Here is a 15,873-nt window from a genome sequence, read left to right as displayed (position 1 = left end):
CATATAAATTATATGAAATACTCTTTATTACTTGTGTTATTATAGTCTACTTTTTAAATCATTGCATTGCTTCCTAAAAAAATAAAAACATGAATGAATGTATGGATTTTATTTATCGTGTGCGTATATCTCTATAATATTATTTAATATCAATAATACTATGTTTTTCTAATCATGTAATTAATATTTTGTATATTTTGTAAAACATATATTTTTTCCGGAGAAAGACAGAGAGAATAAAAAAATCTAGATATTTTGATAAAATTATGATATAAAATATGATTTAATTATGGTAATAAAAATTATATGGTATTATATATAATCAAGTACTAGTGATAATACGCCGTATCATTGCCAAATTGAATCCGTCTTCACTTTAATTTCAGCGGCACGAACAAGATTCCGGTGGGACAATTGCGCGTCACGCTAGGTGAGCACAATTTAAGGGCTCCAGAAATTCCAGCCGCAAGACACGAGAGCGTCATAAACGTGGTCTTGCACCCTAATCACAGATGCGGCAAGTATGTAGACGATATTGCCCTGCTGGAACTTGCTAGACCGATCAGCTGGTCGGAAAGCGTGAAACCCGCATGTTTACCTGTGGCCACAGGAACACCAGGATATAGCACTTTCGGCGATATGAACGCAATAGTAGCCGGATGGGGCTGGCTCGGGGAAGATAAAAGCAAATGTGAGTAAATAATTGTCACTCCTTTCAACACCAATTACGATTACGGAATGATTGTATCACGGAATTAGCTGTCATTACATCAACTATTCCGACAGACTTTGATGCCTCGTCAAATATGATATCATTATATGATGTCGTTTAAAACTATTGTGATGGATTTTTTTACTCTTTTTGTATTATTCGATAAAAAATTTTTTTGTAATATGCTTTGTGATATACATATAATGCTACGTCAACGTGATTATCAGATTAAAGTATTTCATTTATTGGACAAATGTTGGAAAAATTAAAGAAAAATCATATTGCAAAATAATCAAACTAAATTCTCTCTGTTCTATTATTTCATAAATAATAGAACTAAATTCTTTTCTATTATTTCATAAATAGCGATATAATAAATACAGTAATGTATAAATGTGTTCATAAATTTAACTATATTTTATCATATACTTGTTTTTTACTGACTCTTATCTAAATTAAAGAAGTCTGATTTATATAAATATTCTAATGTAACTTTTGCGAAACTTCCTATCATCGAAAGGTATTCATTAACAGTATTCAAACGCTCTCAAATGCTTTCGCGATTTTTGTCAATTACCAGTAATTGGCATACTCCGAAATACACAATATGTTGATATTTTATATATGTATTTTGCAACATAATTCACGAGTGGTAAATAAATTTTTGCTAAAATGTAATGGGTATTAGAATGTGTGAAGATTCTTGATCATGTTATTCAAGTTGCGTTCAAGATGTTAATAAATATTTGAGATACATCCTAAACCTGAAGTTTCAATAACTTTAACATGATAACGATCGGAACGACGAAACATGCATCAAAGTTTCCATAATCACCAAAGTTTCTGCGAGCGTCGAAATCCTATAAATACACCAAATGAAATCAATAAAGTGGCCAAGATTATTTTGACCATAAGACAAAAATTACCAAGAGTTGCGTTATTTCTGGGAAAGTTTTTTTTAATTTTCAACCAATGTATCTCTCTCTCTCTCTCTCTCTCTCTCTTTCTCCATTAAATAATAGAAAAAATTACAGAAATTTTGTATGTGATCACTTACGAGAATTCCTGGATATATCGGAGCTAGTACAATAGGGTTTAAGATCTAGCTTAGCGATTTGTGTTATTTATATTTATTATTATTATCTATTCTACTCGTAGAGAGAATCAAAGTTATCTAATTAAACATCTAATTAAACATCGTCGGCACAAATAGCCCTTATTTACACAACTATTAATAACATTCAAGATTCATATTTCAATTAAATTAAAATGAACAAGTTCAAACTGTTAATGATTTAAAACAAATTTCGTCTCGAAATATGAGATAATTTTTGTCTTAAAAGAAAGTTGCTGCGTATATTGAAATGATTGCCATTATGTTCCAGACAAAAGAGCAGACGTGCTGCAGAAAGTACAGGTTCGCGTGGTAGCAAACACTGTGTGCAGCGAATGGTATGCGAGTCAGGGCAAGTCGATCCGTGTGGAATCAAAGCAGATGTGTGCCGGTTGGGAGGAAGGCGGGAAAGATTCTTGCTGGGTAAGTAAAAAGGCACTCTATTGCCACAATTCATCTTTTTGGATGCAAAATGTCCGCGTGTGCATCCACATTTTTTTGCATTTGCGCATCGTTGCTCGCTCGGCGCCGCTTGTCAATCGCCCGATCACGGAATTCATGGTTCGTCGGACGGGTGCGACGCGAATTTCAATAAATACCCACGATACCGTGGTAATGCGCATACAATGCTGTTCGGGCATGATAGCCGACCATGCCGGATGATACCGGTCCTCGGTAATTGGATCGTATATAATTGCATCGGCCTCGCTCTGCGGATCTCTAACGTGGGCTGATATTTATGCAAAATTGGAACAGGGATTAAAAAAAGAGTGATAACGTTTACTAAAAGAACAAAAAGTATTGTATGAGCTTTCTACATTATCGCCTTCATTATTCGCATGCAACGAGGTATATAAAGAACATTGATTAAAAGAACTTTTACAAAAATTTTATATATTAATATTTTAATGATGACGTGTTGTACATGAAGTACTTGTCATGTGTAGCAAGAAAAACGCTAATTTCTTTTTTTTATAGATAATTAATAAGATTTATATTTAGCTAAATTTAGAAAAATTTCTAGTTAGTAGAAATCAATATATTGTAATCAAATGTACTGAAAAGTGTTTTTTCGGCTATTGACGGTTATTCCAAAACCTATGGAACGAACTATTGTATAAATTGAAATGGAGTCAATATTGCGCTTATATGCTTTTGATATTACAAAAATATTAATGATGATTATCATCAATGCAGATATATGTATAAGATAATTTAATTCTCTACAACTTTTGTTTCGGTACTTTTTGTTAAAAGACGCATACTTTCCCTGATATTTGTAAAAATGTAAAAAATAACCGTGATTTCAGAGGTTTTTGGGCGCTAACTTTTTAAGGAAGCATTTTTCGACCCATGTTTATAGGAAACTTTTTGTTCAGAATTAAATTATCTTTCAAATGAGGTCAAAATGATTGTAGTTCGCTCCATAGATTTTGAAATAAACCAGTTAATAACCAATTTTAAATGTACCGAAAAGTGTTTTTTCGATTTTCGACGGTTATTCGAAAACCTATGGAAGGAACTATTGAAAGTATAAATTGAAATGGAGTCAATATTGCGCTTATATATGCTTTTGATATTACAAAAATATTAATGATGATTATCATCAATGCAGATATATGTATACATGCATGTGCTAAACACTCATCTGAAAATCATGCTTTTTTTCTTTACATTTAAAAGAACAGAAAGAAATATTATATACACCATAATCATGTCATGATAATTTGCAAATCAATTTTTTTTATATCACATCCTCTCTCATGGGGATGGACAATGCCCTGTCACGCGAATATTAAATTCACGTTCAATTAAGGCATTCAATTAAGGCAGTAGTTTCTATGTGAAGGAAAACCACTTTCCACGGGAATCCTACCGTAGCATTATCAAGTCAGCATCTATGTCTATAGGAACAAAAATAAGAATACTGATTCCCATTGTCCCCGATAAGTTTTCTCCGTGCCTCTGTCGCGTTTTTATCAGCAATTTCTATTTCTTCTAGACGAAGATATTCCCGGGAAAACAATCGAGAACAGATATATTGCTTCGGAATACATCGAAAAGGGAAAAGTACAATATGGCTGAGGGTTCCAATGGGAATTGAGATGTGCTAGATTTCTTGTTTACCTCGTTTGCGCGAAAACTAGGACTGGCAACTATAAAAATTGATTTCTGAGTATATCGAAAGCAGCGCGATCGGAATTATAAACGATTCTAGAATATGTTTCTAAGTCCATCGAAAAATAATCAATTATTTCTCTAATGTTTATATGTAGATATTGTTTTAATATATTTGCTGCGAGATATAATTATATATTATACAATCATTTTTATTAACTTTATTCTGAAAAAAAATTGGGATATAGGGATAGAATCAGAATTATATTCTATTAGTCATTTTCGACAACAAGAGTATTTTAGCGAGCAAGAGAAAAATATTTTTTCTCCACATCTAAAATTATTTTTCTTCAAGAAAAATTTTGCGAAATATCAAGGGCAATTAAATTTTTTTAATTTTTAATGAAAAACAAAGAAAATAATTTACAATTATCCGAATCAATGCGCGAAGTAAACTTAATACACAATCCAATAACAATAAATGTTATGCCTATAATAACCCGTGATTTTCATCTTGCAAATTTTCAGCGACGAGATTTATGATTCGCGTGTGTAGAACGATATTTACCGTAATGGATACTTTTGCAATCCTACAGTTCATATTAGAGCAAATGGGATTTGCATTGCGCCGTTGAACCACAGAAGCTTACGGGATGTGCGGAGACATTGCACACATCCTGTACTTTATTCCAGGCTGACAGCGGCGGGCCCTTGATGGTCAGAAGTCGTCCTGCCGGACCGTTGATGGTGATCGGGGTGGTCTCGACCGGCATAGGCTGCAGCAGACCACGACTTCCTGGCATTTATACGAGAGTTTCGGACTACGTTCCTTATATTACGCAAGTGATACAAGCCGGCCGATGATGGAAGAAAGTACAAACACGAGCTTTTATTTCGGTGTCTAATTCCGTCTAACAATAAGAACAAAATTTTTCCTAAAATTAAACTTGAAATTTTTTTCCTATTTCAGTACAACATTAATATTTCTAAACTTATGATCTGATAATATTAAGATGTTTTGAAGATGTTTAAAAGACATAAGAAGTCTTTAAAACGTCTTCGAAACATCTTTTAGATATGCATCTACTTACAACTTTAATATAGAAAAAGCAAGTCGATTAAGCACATAATTACAATACTAAATGATTATCTATTTCAAATAAATGCTTGAGAGAGAAATGTTATAAACTCGGAAAATCCATTTACAGCCAGTAGAATATTGTATTGATGTACGTAGGATTAAAAAAAAAAAAAGTGAGAAGTGATTATTTATATAAAAGATGATTATGATAAAAAATATTGGATGAAGAAAAATATGTATAAAAAAATTCGACCTTGTTCAAAATTATATTTAATCTAGTCAATTATACCTCATATAATATATACCTAGCATAATATATATGTGATATATTACTTCATATAATATTATATATTCCCCCACATACACACATGCAATATTAATAATATTATTTTTGTATTATATATATTGTATATATTTCTAGGACGTTTATTTATAAAAATGTTTATAGAATAGCAATTACCTATTTATTGTAAATAAAAGTAGAAAATTAAAGAGCATAAGAATAATTTATAATGAATCGATTAATCCATTCCTATTATGTACTTAAATAAAAATGTCAGTCAAAATTAGTGTTTCGTTGACTTAAATTTGAAATAATAAAATTTTAATAGAATTATGTAAGGTTTAGTTACTTGAAAGTACGAAATAAAATGTATCTTCTGGAATTTTTATAAGATCTATTAATATATATCCGATAATATATTCACAATTAATAATGAATTATAACATATAATAATCACACTCTTCTTTGTTTTCGTGGTCTAGGAGGACACCAACTTACTCTAGTAGCATCTGTAATTGATATAATGTTTAACCCTGACATTTGAAGACCTTTTATAGAAGACTGAAAAAATTTTCAATATTAGAATATATTATCCGTTAAGAGGAACAAGTAATAATCTTTTTGTTAAATACACACCATTCTTCCTGGTCCAATACCTTGTACCCGTATTCTCACTGTATTTATACCATACTCAAGAATACGCTGAATAACAAATATATACATATTTGAAAGATAAATATATATATTCTATGTCTATAATACATGTATGTTTAATACATCATATTCTATACATTTAACTTTTACAGAACATATGCAATGTATACTTACATTAGCAAGTGTTATAGCTGCTTGTTGACCAGCAATATTTGTTCCTTTCTTAGCATTCTTAAAACCTTCTATACCAGCTGTATGCAGCATTATTGCTTTACCATTAGCGTCAGTAAAGTTCAAAATTGTATTATTCGGAGTTGATTTAATATTAACAATATATGTTTCTTTAAATGGTACACCATTAAAGAGTCGATTTGGTGTATCTGCATCAGGAAATAGATATTCCCTACAAAAAAAAATAGTAAAAATAGAGATTATTTTCTAATCAATAATGAGATAAACCAATAAAGTATGATGAAATAACTATGCATTAAATTTTCTTTTTCATTCATATTACAGCTACAATTATAAAGATTATCATCTCCATCTAACATAATCACAGACAGTTAGGCAAGGTTAGCTGCATAAGTGGGATGTGTAATTAGTACTTACTGTTGATTAACATTCAATGTTTCGATTGTAGTTTCTCCTTCTACTAATCCATATTTTGAACCTTTGCCAACCTTCACTTTTTCGTTTTGGGAACGAATCTCCTTGCTACATAATGTGGTAGTGCCAATGTTTCTCGAGGTTATAATATTTAAATGGGCCAACAACGAGGTTAATCGACCATCAGCTGACACGCTTCCCATTAATACAGGGAATTTCGTCATACGTAAAGCAGATTTAATCATTTTAATTTATTAACTCAATGATATCTTAATATTTTATAAGAAATAATGTCTGAGAAAACGAAGAGCAAACGGAATAAACACTTATATATAAACAATGGTGTCGCTATTGCCATCTCTATGTTTCTTGCAACATTGTGAAGAATGAAACTTTTACCGGCATGGTACAGCTTTGCACAGCTGATTGATCGGTTACTGGCGACCTCTCGCAAGCAGTCTAGCTGTTTGACAGAACCAGTCGGTACTTTTAAACCTCTCGAATCTGGCAAGCAATTTATGCATCGAGCTGGTTATTTCCAAACTATTCGAATTATTTTTGTTCGATATATATATATTTATTATTTCATAATTTTTATATTAAAATTTTATTTATTATTTACCATTATTATTAATTAAATGAATTAAAACTATTTTTATTAACTTTTAATTGTATATATGTGCATATAAGTATATATTTATCTCAAAATTTTTTTTATATATAATAAACTATTATGTGACCTCTTTAAATTATTTTACATTACTATCTTTATAAGTTTATTAGTTGTAAAATGAAAAAAAGAAAAGAAATATTGATATATATTATTAATTAAAAAATAATCTCTATTGTTCCTATATGATAATGTAATATGCTTTTAATATGCGCACATCATTATAATATATCAATAATTTTGTTATTCACATCTTGAACAAATAAATAATTCTCTTTTATGTAATAAGTACTTCATTTTTCAGTCATATGTTTTTAATTTTGCTAATTATTATAAGAAATATACTTTAATCTATTATAAATAATGATAATCAATTAGTGTGCTATTAGTTCCACTAACACTTTTTAATCGCGAGTAATGTGATATTAAGCGCCACATTAAATTGGTACAGATAACGTATTTGTTTTGATGTATATGTGTATATTTATAGTGTGAACTGGCAATGATTGAGTTTCAGACTAATCGCCTAAAAATCGAAAACAAACACTTCTATTATTATAAACACACAATATAAGTACACAATATTTCCATGCTTAAAATTTATTATTATATTATATAATATAATTACATATCTTTTATCGTTTATCCTATCTATTTACATATTATTTACATGTAAATTAGTATAATATTTCCTAAAAGCTCAAAACTGTATATATTAAAAATAGATATGTTGTTAAAATGTTGTTAATGAAAGAAATTAAGAGATACCACTTCTTTATTTCATTTTTACGTATAATAATATATAATTATACCTTATTATAAAAGTAGTAAAAGTTGTAATAACTTATTTGTTTTCTTTGTCTACATTTTCTTTCAAATATTTTGTTTCGAATTATCCACTTTTCTATTTTGTTGGGCAGGAATTTGATAAGAATTTGCTACGTAAATCCATTTATGTTTAAAATATCCAATCTATTGCTACGATTCTCCATTTCTTTCATTAGCATTACCGCTCGAATGTTCGAAACAATGCATATGATTTCAATAGTGCGGAATTACGTATTAGTTATCATCAGATAGATTGTGTTACCGCATTTCCCTTATGAGCCATTTCTGGTTCATCTACAATAACACATGAATAATGTTGTTGCGATAGTATTGTGTTTGCGCAAGTATATGTAGCTCTTGATGTCGACCAATTCGATTAGTTAAGAAAATTTGAGAACGACGAGTTCAAATGAGATGTTGTATATGGATACATACAATCATTACGAATTTAAATGTAACGTATATATCATATTATATATCAATAATAACATAACATATTATTAATAAATAATTAAATTAAATCAATAAATTATTTGATAAAAAAAATACATTATTGCATATTATATATCATTACAAAAAATGTAATTACTTAAATAATCAAAATCCTCATTAACATTTTAATGACAATTAAATCGATCTTATCAAGCAAAATTCAATGCTTTGTTAAGCATTTAATATATATTTATTATTTCATAATTTTTATATTAAAATTTTATTTATTATTTACCATTATTATTAATTAAATGAATTAAAACTATTTTTATTAACTTTTAATTGTATATATGTGCATATAAGTATATATTTATCTCAAAATTTTTTTTATATATAATAAACTATTATGTGACCTCTTTAAATTATTTTACATTACTATCTTTATAAGTTTATTAGTTGTAAAATGAAAAAAAGAAAAGAAATATTGATATATATTATTAATTAAAAAATAATCTCTATTGTTCCTATATGATAATGTAATATGCTTTTAATATGCGCACATCATTATAATATATCAATAATTTTGTTATTCACATCTTGAACAAATAAATAATTCTCTTTTATGTAATAAGTACTTCATTTTTCAGTCATATGTTTTTAATTTTGCTAATTATTATAAGAAATATACTTTAATCTATTATAAATAATGATAATCAATTAGTGTGCTATTAGTTCCACTAACACTTTTTAATCGCGAGTAATGTGATATTAAGCGCCACATTAAATTGGTACAGATAACGTATTTGTTTTGATGTATATGTGTATATTTATAGTGTGAACTGGCAATGATTGAGTTTCAGACTAATCGCCTAAAAATCGAAAACAAACACTTCTATTATTATAAACACACAATATAAGTACACAATATTTCCATGCTTAAAATTTATTATTATATTATATAATATAATTACATATCTTTTATCGTTTATCCTATCTATTTACATATTATTTACATGTAAATTAGTATAATATTTCCTAAAAGCTCAAAACTGTATATATTAAAAATAGATATGTTGTTAAAATGTTGTTAATGAAAGAAATTAAGAGATACCACTTCTTTATTTCATTTTTACGTATAATAATATATAATTATACCTTATTATAAAAGTAGTAAAAGTTGTAATAACTTATTTGTTTTCTTTGTCTACATTTTCTTTCAAATATTTTGTTTCGAATTATCCACTTTTCTATTTTGTTGGGCAGGAATTTGATAAGAATTTGCTACGTAAATCCATTTATGTTTAAAATATCCAATCTATTGCTACGATTCTCCATTTCTTTCATTAGCATTACCGCTCGAATGTTCGAAACAATGCATATGATTTCAATAGTGCGGAATTACGTATTAGTTATCATCAGATAGATTGTGTTACCGCATTTCCCTTATGAGCCATTTCTGGTTCATCTACAATAACACATGAATAATGTTGTTGCGATAGTATTGTGTTTGCGCAAGTATATGTAGCTCTTGATGTCGACCAATTCGATTAGTTAAGAAAATTTGAGAACGACGAGTTCAAATGAGATGTTGTATATGGATACATACAATCATTACGAATTTAAATGTAACGTATATATCATATTATATATCAATAATAACATAACATATTATTAATAAATAATTAAATTAAATCAATAAATTATTTGATAAAAAAAATACATTATTGCATATTATATATCATTACAAAAAATGTAATTACTTAAATAATCAAAATCCTCATTAACATTTTAATGACAATTAAATCGATCTTATCAAGCAAAATTCAATGCTTTGTTAAGCATTTAAATTATACATATTTTGTGCATTTTAATGCGCAAAGTTTAAATGTGCATTTCTGAACATGTATTCGGAAATATATTTCCATTTTTGCTGTTAGAAAGTATAATGTCATGTCAAATATAAAATTTAAAAAATTTCATATATATTAATAAACAATATTTTTTTTCTTTCCCGATGTGCAAAGTTGAAAGAATATTAAAAAATATATTTGTAAAGATAATAATTGCAATATTTTATCGGAGACAAATATTCAAATTTTTATACATTTTTAATTGCTCAATTAGCATATTACTCGCAAATTGCAAATTATTATTATACAAAGAATAAATCTACGGCATTGTAATTGTGTTGTATCGAATACATACATAGAACTAAACGGTTTGCCTTATACTCAACAAATCAACGATCCTGATTTAGTGGCTTTGTAAGGAAGCTTTCAAAGTAGAATTTACTTCGTATACGACGAGGTTGGCACGGGGCGTGCGCTCTCTCTCTCTCTCTCTCTCTCTCTCTCTCCATTTACGAGTATGCTCGAATTAATTACGGGACCCCTCTCATTTACGCAGTTATTATAAACCTTACCCTAAAATCATTACTGAATTACGCTGGGAGAGCTTCGGGAAGCTGCTTACATCTGTACGTTTGCACGCGCGTCTAACCCATAGCTTTTTCATGTATCGATAGTTCCGCCTGTATAAATGTTTATTCACTTTTATCAATATCCTATATAAATATTTAAATAAACTATCCACCAAAGAAACACCATCATTTTTTAAGGAAAAAGAGAGAGGACAGAGATGAAGACCATTCAATACATTAAAATTTGATGATAGGCATAGAAACATACTTTACAATATTTTATTTTATTATTAATGCTTTGTAAGATTTACAAGCGGTTTACTTTTACGCGAATAAAATTATGCAGTAATATCTCGCAAAAATTATATATATTTAAGTCGTAAACTTTAATGAGAATTATACGCGCATTCCTCGATTACATTACGAATGCCGTTGTGAAAATAAATGCATACAATACCGAATACATAATATTCATTGTTCATTGTCTATAACTGAATTCCAATTAAACAACATCATTACCTAGTACCATTTGCTTCAATTTTTGTATGATATTCATTCAACACGTGAATATTTTTGTTTTGCCTCGAGCGATTACTAAAAACCGATGTACAAAAATGAAATTTCCTCTCGAGCATCTCGTTCGCATATTCCACTTCTCTCCTGCTTCATGTGTCGAAGCGAAAGGTTTTATATCGGATTTAACGTCATCGGCGACGGCGGCGTCGACGAGCGAAATTTGGTTTTCAATACAAAACGAGCCTCCGCAGGAACAGCAAACGCGTCGTGAACGAAACGGGAGGGATAGCTCTGGGAAAGTCAGCAAGCATTCACAGCACTCAAGCTCGGTTTATCCAGAGGAACTGTATCGAGTATCTGCTGTACCCGTTCTCCCCGTTTAAGCGTAGCCGGGGATATTCTATTCTTTGAGGACCCACAGAGTTTCCCCGATATTTCTTAAAACGGTCGCTACCACGATAGATTCTGTGCACTCGTTTTATACGGCTACTTTTCCGAGTTTCCTTCACATACATCATAAGGTTTCCGACAATTCGAAGGAAACAACACGACTCGAAAGCGCAGTTTTCGAAGACGGGCTCGCATTTACGTGCACATCCTGCATTTCATATTCACTATTTTCAATATTAAAATATTGACCGATGTGAAATAATACAATGTCTCACAACAGAACACTCATTATTCAATTATATACTTTTGAAATTAACATGATTCAAAAAGCTTAGTAAACATATATTTAATGATTTTCCAAGTTTAATTCGTGATAAGTTAACTAATCATTATAATTTATTTCATAAGACACAAAATTAATGAAATTAGCAATAGTTGCTCTCTAAACTTTAAACACAAAGAGATCTAGAAACGTTATTTTAATCTCTAAAACTAAGATCTCTGTTACCTTGTCTTCGCAAAAAAGACATTACAAAAATACAAGTTTCGCGTTTCATTTATTCCGCTCTAATTCTATTTTAAGTATATACAAGAAAGAGAGAAAGAGAGAAAGTGCACACACACATACTTGTAAAAGTTACTTGTAAAAATAATCAACAAAATAGATATAATTGAATAATAGATATAATTATAAATAGCTATACACACACATTCAAAGTATTGTTAAAAAATATATATATAAGTGCACTCACTCTTGTGGAAGAAATCAACAAGATAGATATAATTGAGTGACAGCTACATTCAAAGTATTGTTAGAAATAACTATCTACAATTGGTATACATTGCTTTCTTCCGTTCGAATGAAGCAAGACAATTCTCGATAAATAAATGGGTATCTGTTATTTGCAGTTTATTTAACGTTCCGCTTTTGTTATTGCATATTTCATCGCCTTTCCTGAATAGGATGCGATAGAATAAGAGAGCGACTCTGTTTTGAAAAATGTTAAAATTATTATTCCGTTTCTTTGAAAGAAACAACACGACTGGAAAGCTGGTAGCTTCCGAAGTCGTCGCTGACTGAGATTTTATTTACCCGTTTGTATCTTCAAATTTCAGATCTCTCCCTCCTTTCTCTTTCTCTCTCTTTTTCTTTCTCTTTATCATCTTTTTCTAAATCAATAGAACGAACATGATTTGAAAGCAGTTGCGTGTATAAAAGATATCAGCCTGTATAGTTCGTGTAACAAATTTACAATTAGTTCAAAACAAAATAACTCATTCTGTTCTTCTTTCTCTACGTTTTCCTTATTAACAGAATGAATCATCTAAATCATTATATATATATAAAAGTAAGTATATAGAATGTAAGAATTAAACGGTTATATAAATTAATAATAATAATAATAATAAGATATGATCTTGAAAGAAACGAATTTTTATATATCCATAAAAAATTTTAAATTTATAACTTTTTAAAAAGGTAAATCGTCTGATCTCCCTTCCGATTCTCTTATGTTCCTTGGATGCATGGCTTTCGTTACTAGGACTGCCAAAAGAATCCAGGATGAAAGGGAGTTATGAACCAATCGGGATTCCCTACTTTCTTCGTTATTTATTCAACGATGCTACATATATCTGCACGCAGACTGAGTCTGAATATTTCATGGGAGCGATGTTATATATACGTGTGTCGGTGCCTGAGGTATCACGATTCGCATTTGACGATCGTTCTGATCGCAAAAATTGTTGGGGATGTATCAAAGCCTCTTGTCATACTGAATTCTCGCTTTTGGTTAATACTGTATAACAAAAGCTGGACAGAGGAAAGGAGAGGAAAGTTGGACGAAAGCTAGGAGAAACAATTGTCAGATATAATTTTCCCTTATCAGATTGTAAGGTCTTTGACAAGTATAACAAACATAAATCTCATTAATCTAAATTTATAAGTGACTATTGATGTATCCATTTTTTCAATATTAATTAATTATAGAGCTGATAAAATCTTTGGTGCATATATTAAAAAACGTTTCTATTTCTGTATAAAGCAGATGACTTCGATATCTTGAAATAAAAGGAATTAATGTCTTTTTGTTGTTTGAAAATAGAAAAATATAACATGTATATAATTACATTGATTACATACACATACATATATATATAGATGTTTCTATTTTTAAGTACAATAAAGATTTCAAAAATTAATTGTCTATTCTAATTTTAACCCTTACATTATAATTATTATTTTTATTAGAAACAGAATTTTATAATATATTGCGAAATGTTCTCAATCTCCGAGAATTTAACGATGAATTGAAGTATAAATTTTTAGATCATTAAAAAGATTTTAAATTTTAATAATTTAATTCGTACAGTCTATTAACGGATGTTTTTACAATAAGATAAAACAAAAGAGTCTTAAGATAGAAAAATTATAAAATCAATAAAATCTCAGAGCGATTTACTTGCGTAGCTTTAATTCTGTTTTTTTATTATATGATTCGCTCTTTTTTTACTCCATCTTCTCCCATGTTCTTTTATTAACGAGTAATCGCGGCCAGCCGAGACGAGATACCTCTTTTATTTGCCGGCAGATGTGTGCGTATACACAAATTGGACATATATATGTATTTTGACGTATATTGTGAGTCGTGAATAATAGTACGCCGCATTGCCTGTTATATTTTATGACTTACTTAATGTTGCTTACTTCTTATAAAGCAATACTTTAATTTTAATATTAAACGTTTCAAAAAACCAATTTTAAACAATTATATAAATAAATAATTATAAAATAGTAATATTATAAAACAAAATCAACTTTTGTTGTAAAAGTGATTAAAAAAGGTATGTAATTTTACATAAAAATCTATGATCTAACATAAGAAAAAGATAATTTAGAAATAAAATTAATGTTTTTTTCTTATATGTTGTTTTACATAAAAAAAATTTTATAATGCGATACAAATTCTTTATAATAAATATATCTAATAAAATAAATAAAAAATACATAATTCTTCGAAGTATTCAAGTATTGCCTCAAAATTGTTAAAGTATATCGATCACCAAATTGTTGCAATTTTATGAATCGTAAGAAATATAACTAAAAAAAGTTTGCTAGCAATATTTTATAAACACACAAACACGTGTAAAATATTTTACATGCGTGTTAAGGTTTTAAAGAAATTTAAGTTTGACAAATCCAATAACAGTTTTGTGTCGAGTTTTCAATTTTCTATTGTGTTACATTTTTTCTTTTTTTATCTTTTGTTTGTAACATGCATATAAATATCTCTCAGCAGAGTTTGTGTATCCTATGTTTGAAATATTCATTGAGAAAATATTGGTCTGCCACATAATATTTCATACTCTTACGAGACAAGCTCGATATTTAAAAATTAGACGCGTATTTATTTTACAGAGTAGTTCATAAAATTAGTAAAAAAATATATGTGTAAATATACATACATACATATCTGCATATATACATATCTACATAATTTTTGTTAGGTTATCATTAACATTTAATATACATAAAAATAAATATGTAAAAATACTGTATCTGCATTCTGTAAATATTAACAATATAAATATTTTGCATACTTTGAATCAGCCATTTCAATATTTTTTATAATTATTTATCGCATGCTTGCTAGTTTTATTTATTATTTCTTTCACTAACATTTCTATTCTATTTTACAAAATATTTCGAGATAAAAATATATCAGAAATTTTTATCTGTGTGTGTGTGTGTGGGTTTCTCTACATTTAACATAATATGATATATAATTCGTAATATTCTAGTAAAATTCTTTACAGATCTAATCGCATTTATTGAAAAAATCTCTTTGATTTACGAATATCGATCTAGATATCAGCTCTCTCATGTCAATTGATCCAGGGACCAATCGAGTGATCTACGATTGTCAATCAATGACACCTCGCTTCTACTATCAAATCCTGGCTTCGTCCACGACCTGCAGGTGTGGACATTGGCTACCAGTGGAACAGTCGACGCTCTCTACCACCCACCCTGTCGCTCGCTCTTTTTCT

At 29.0% G+C, this 15,873-nt stretch overlaps 2 protein-coding genes and 1 long non-coding RNA gene across 3 annotated transcripts in view; 1 reads left to right on the top strand and 2 right to left on the bottom strand.

The window, feature by feature from the left end:
* The window catches only part of LOC115241074 (transmembrane protease serine 9-like), an 18,960-nt gene extending 13,743 nt beyond the window's left edge, over window positions 1-5,217 (top strand). Inside the window, exons 3-5 of the mRNA XM_029816626.1 lie at window positions 387-691; window positions 2,098-2,249; window positions 4,638-5,217. Coding sequence (XP_029672486.1) covers window positions 387-691; window positions 2,098-2,249; window positions 4,638-4,808 — 628 coding nt within the window. The 3' untranslated portion in view covers window positions 4,809-5,217. The remainder of the gene's footprint in view (window positions 1-386; window positions 692-2,097; window positions 2,250-4,637) is intronic.
* LOC115241077 overlaps window positions 1-15,873 on the bottom strand; it is an 86,137-nt gene that overhangs the window by 14,172 nt on the left and 56,092 nt on the right. The gene's annotated exons all lie outside the window — the stretch shown is intronic.
* Window positions 5,672-6,943, bottom strand: LOC115241076 (30S ribosomal protein S11, chloroplastic). Its single transcript, XM_029816627.1, has 4 exons — window positions 6,572-6,943; window positions 6,137-6,365; window positions 5,945-6,010; window positions 5,672-5,869 (listed from the first exon to the last, which is right to left on the bottom strand). Exons 1-4 carry the CDS (start codon window positions 6,811-6,813, stop codon window positions 5,762-5,764), a joined length of 645 nt encoding a protein of 214 aa, XP_029672487.1. The 5' UTR covers window positions 6,814-6,943; the 3' UTR covers window positions 5,672-5,761.

The sequence above is a fragment of the Formica exsecta genome, unplaced genomic scaffold (genome assembly GCF_003651465.1).
Source record: "Formica exsecta isolate Colony F162 unplaced genomic scaffold, ASM365146v1 scaffold465, whole genome shotgun sequence".
NCBI lineage: Eukaryota > Metazoa > Arthropoda > Insecta > Hymenoptera > Formicidae > Formica > Formica exsecta.
This window is presented reverse-complemented; position numbering and strand designations above follow the sequence as displayed.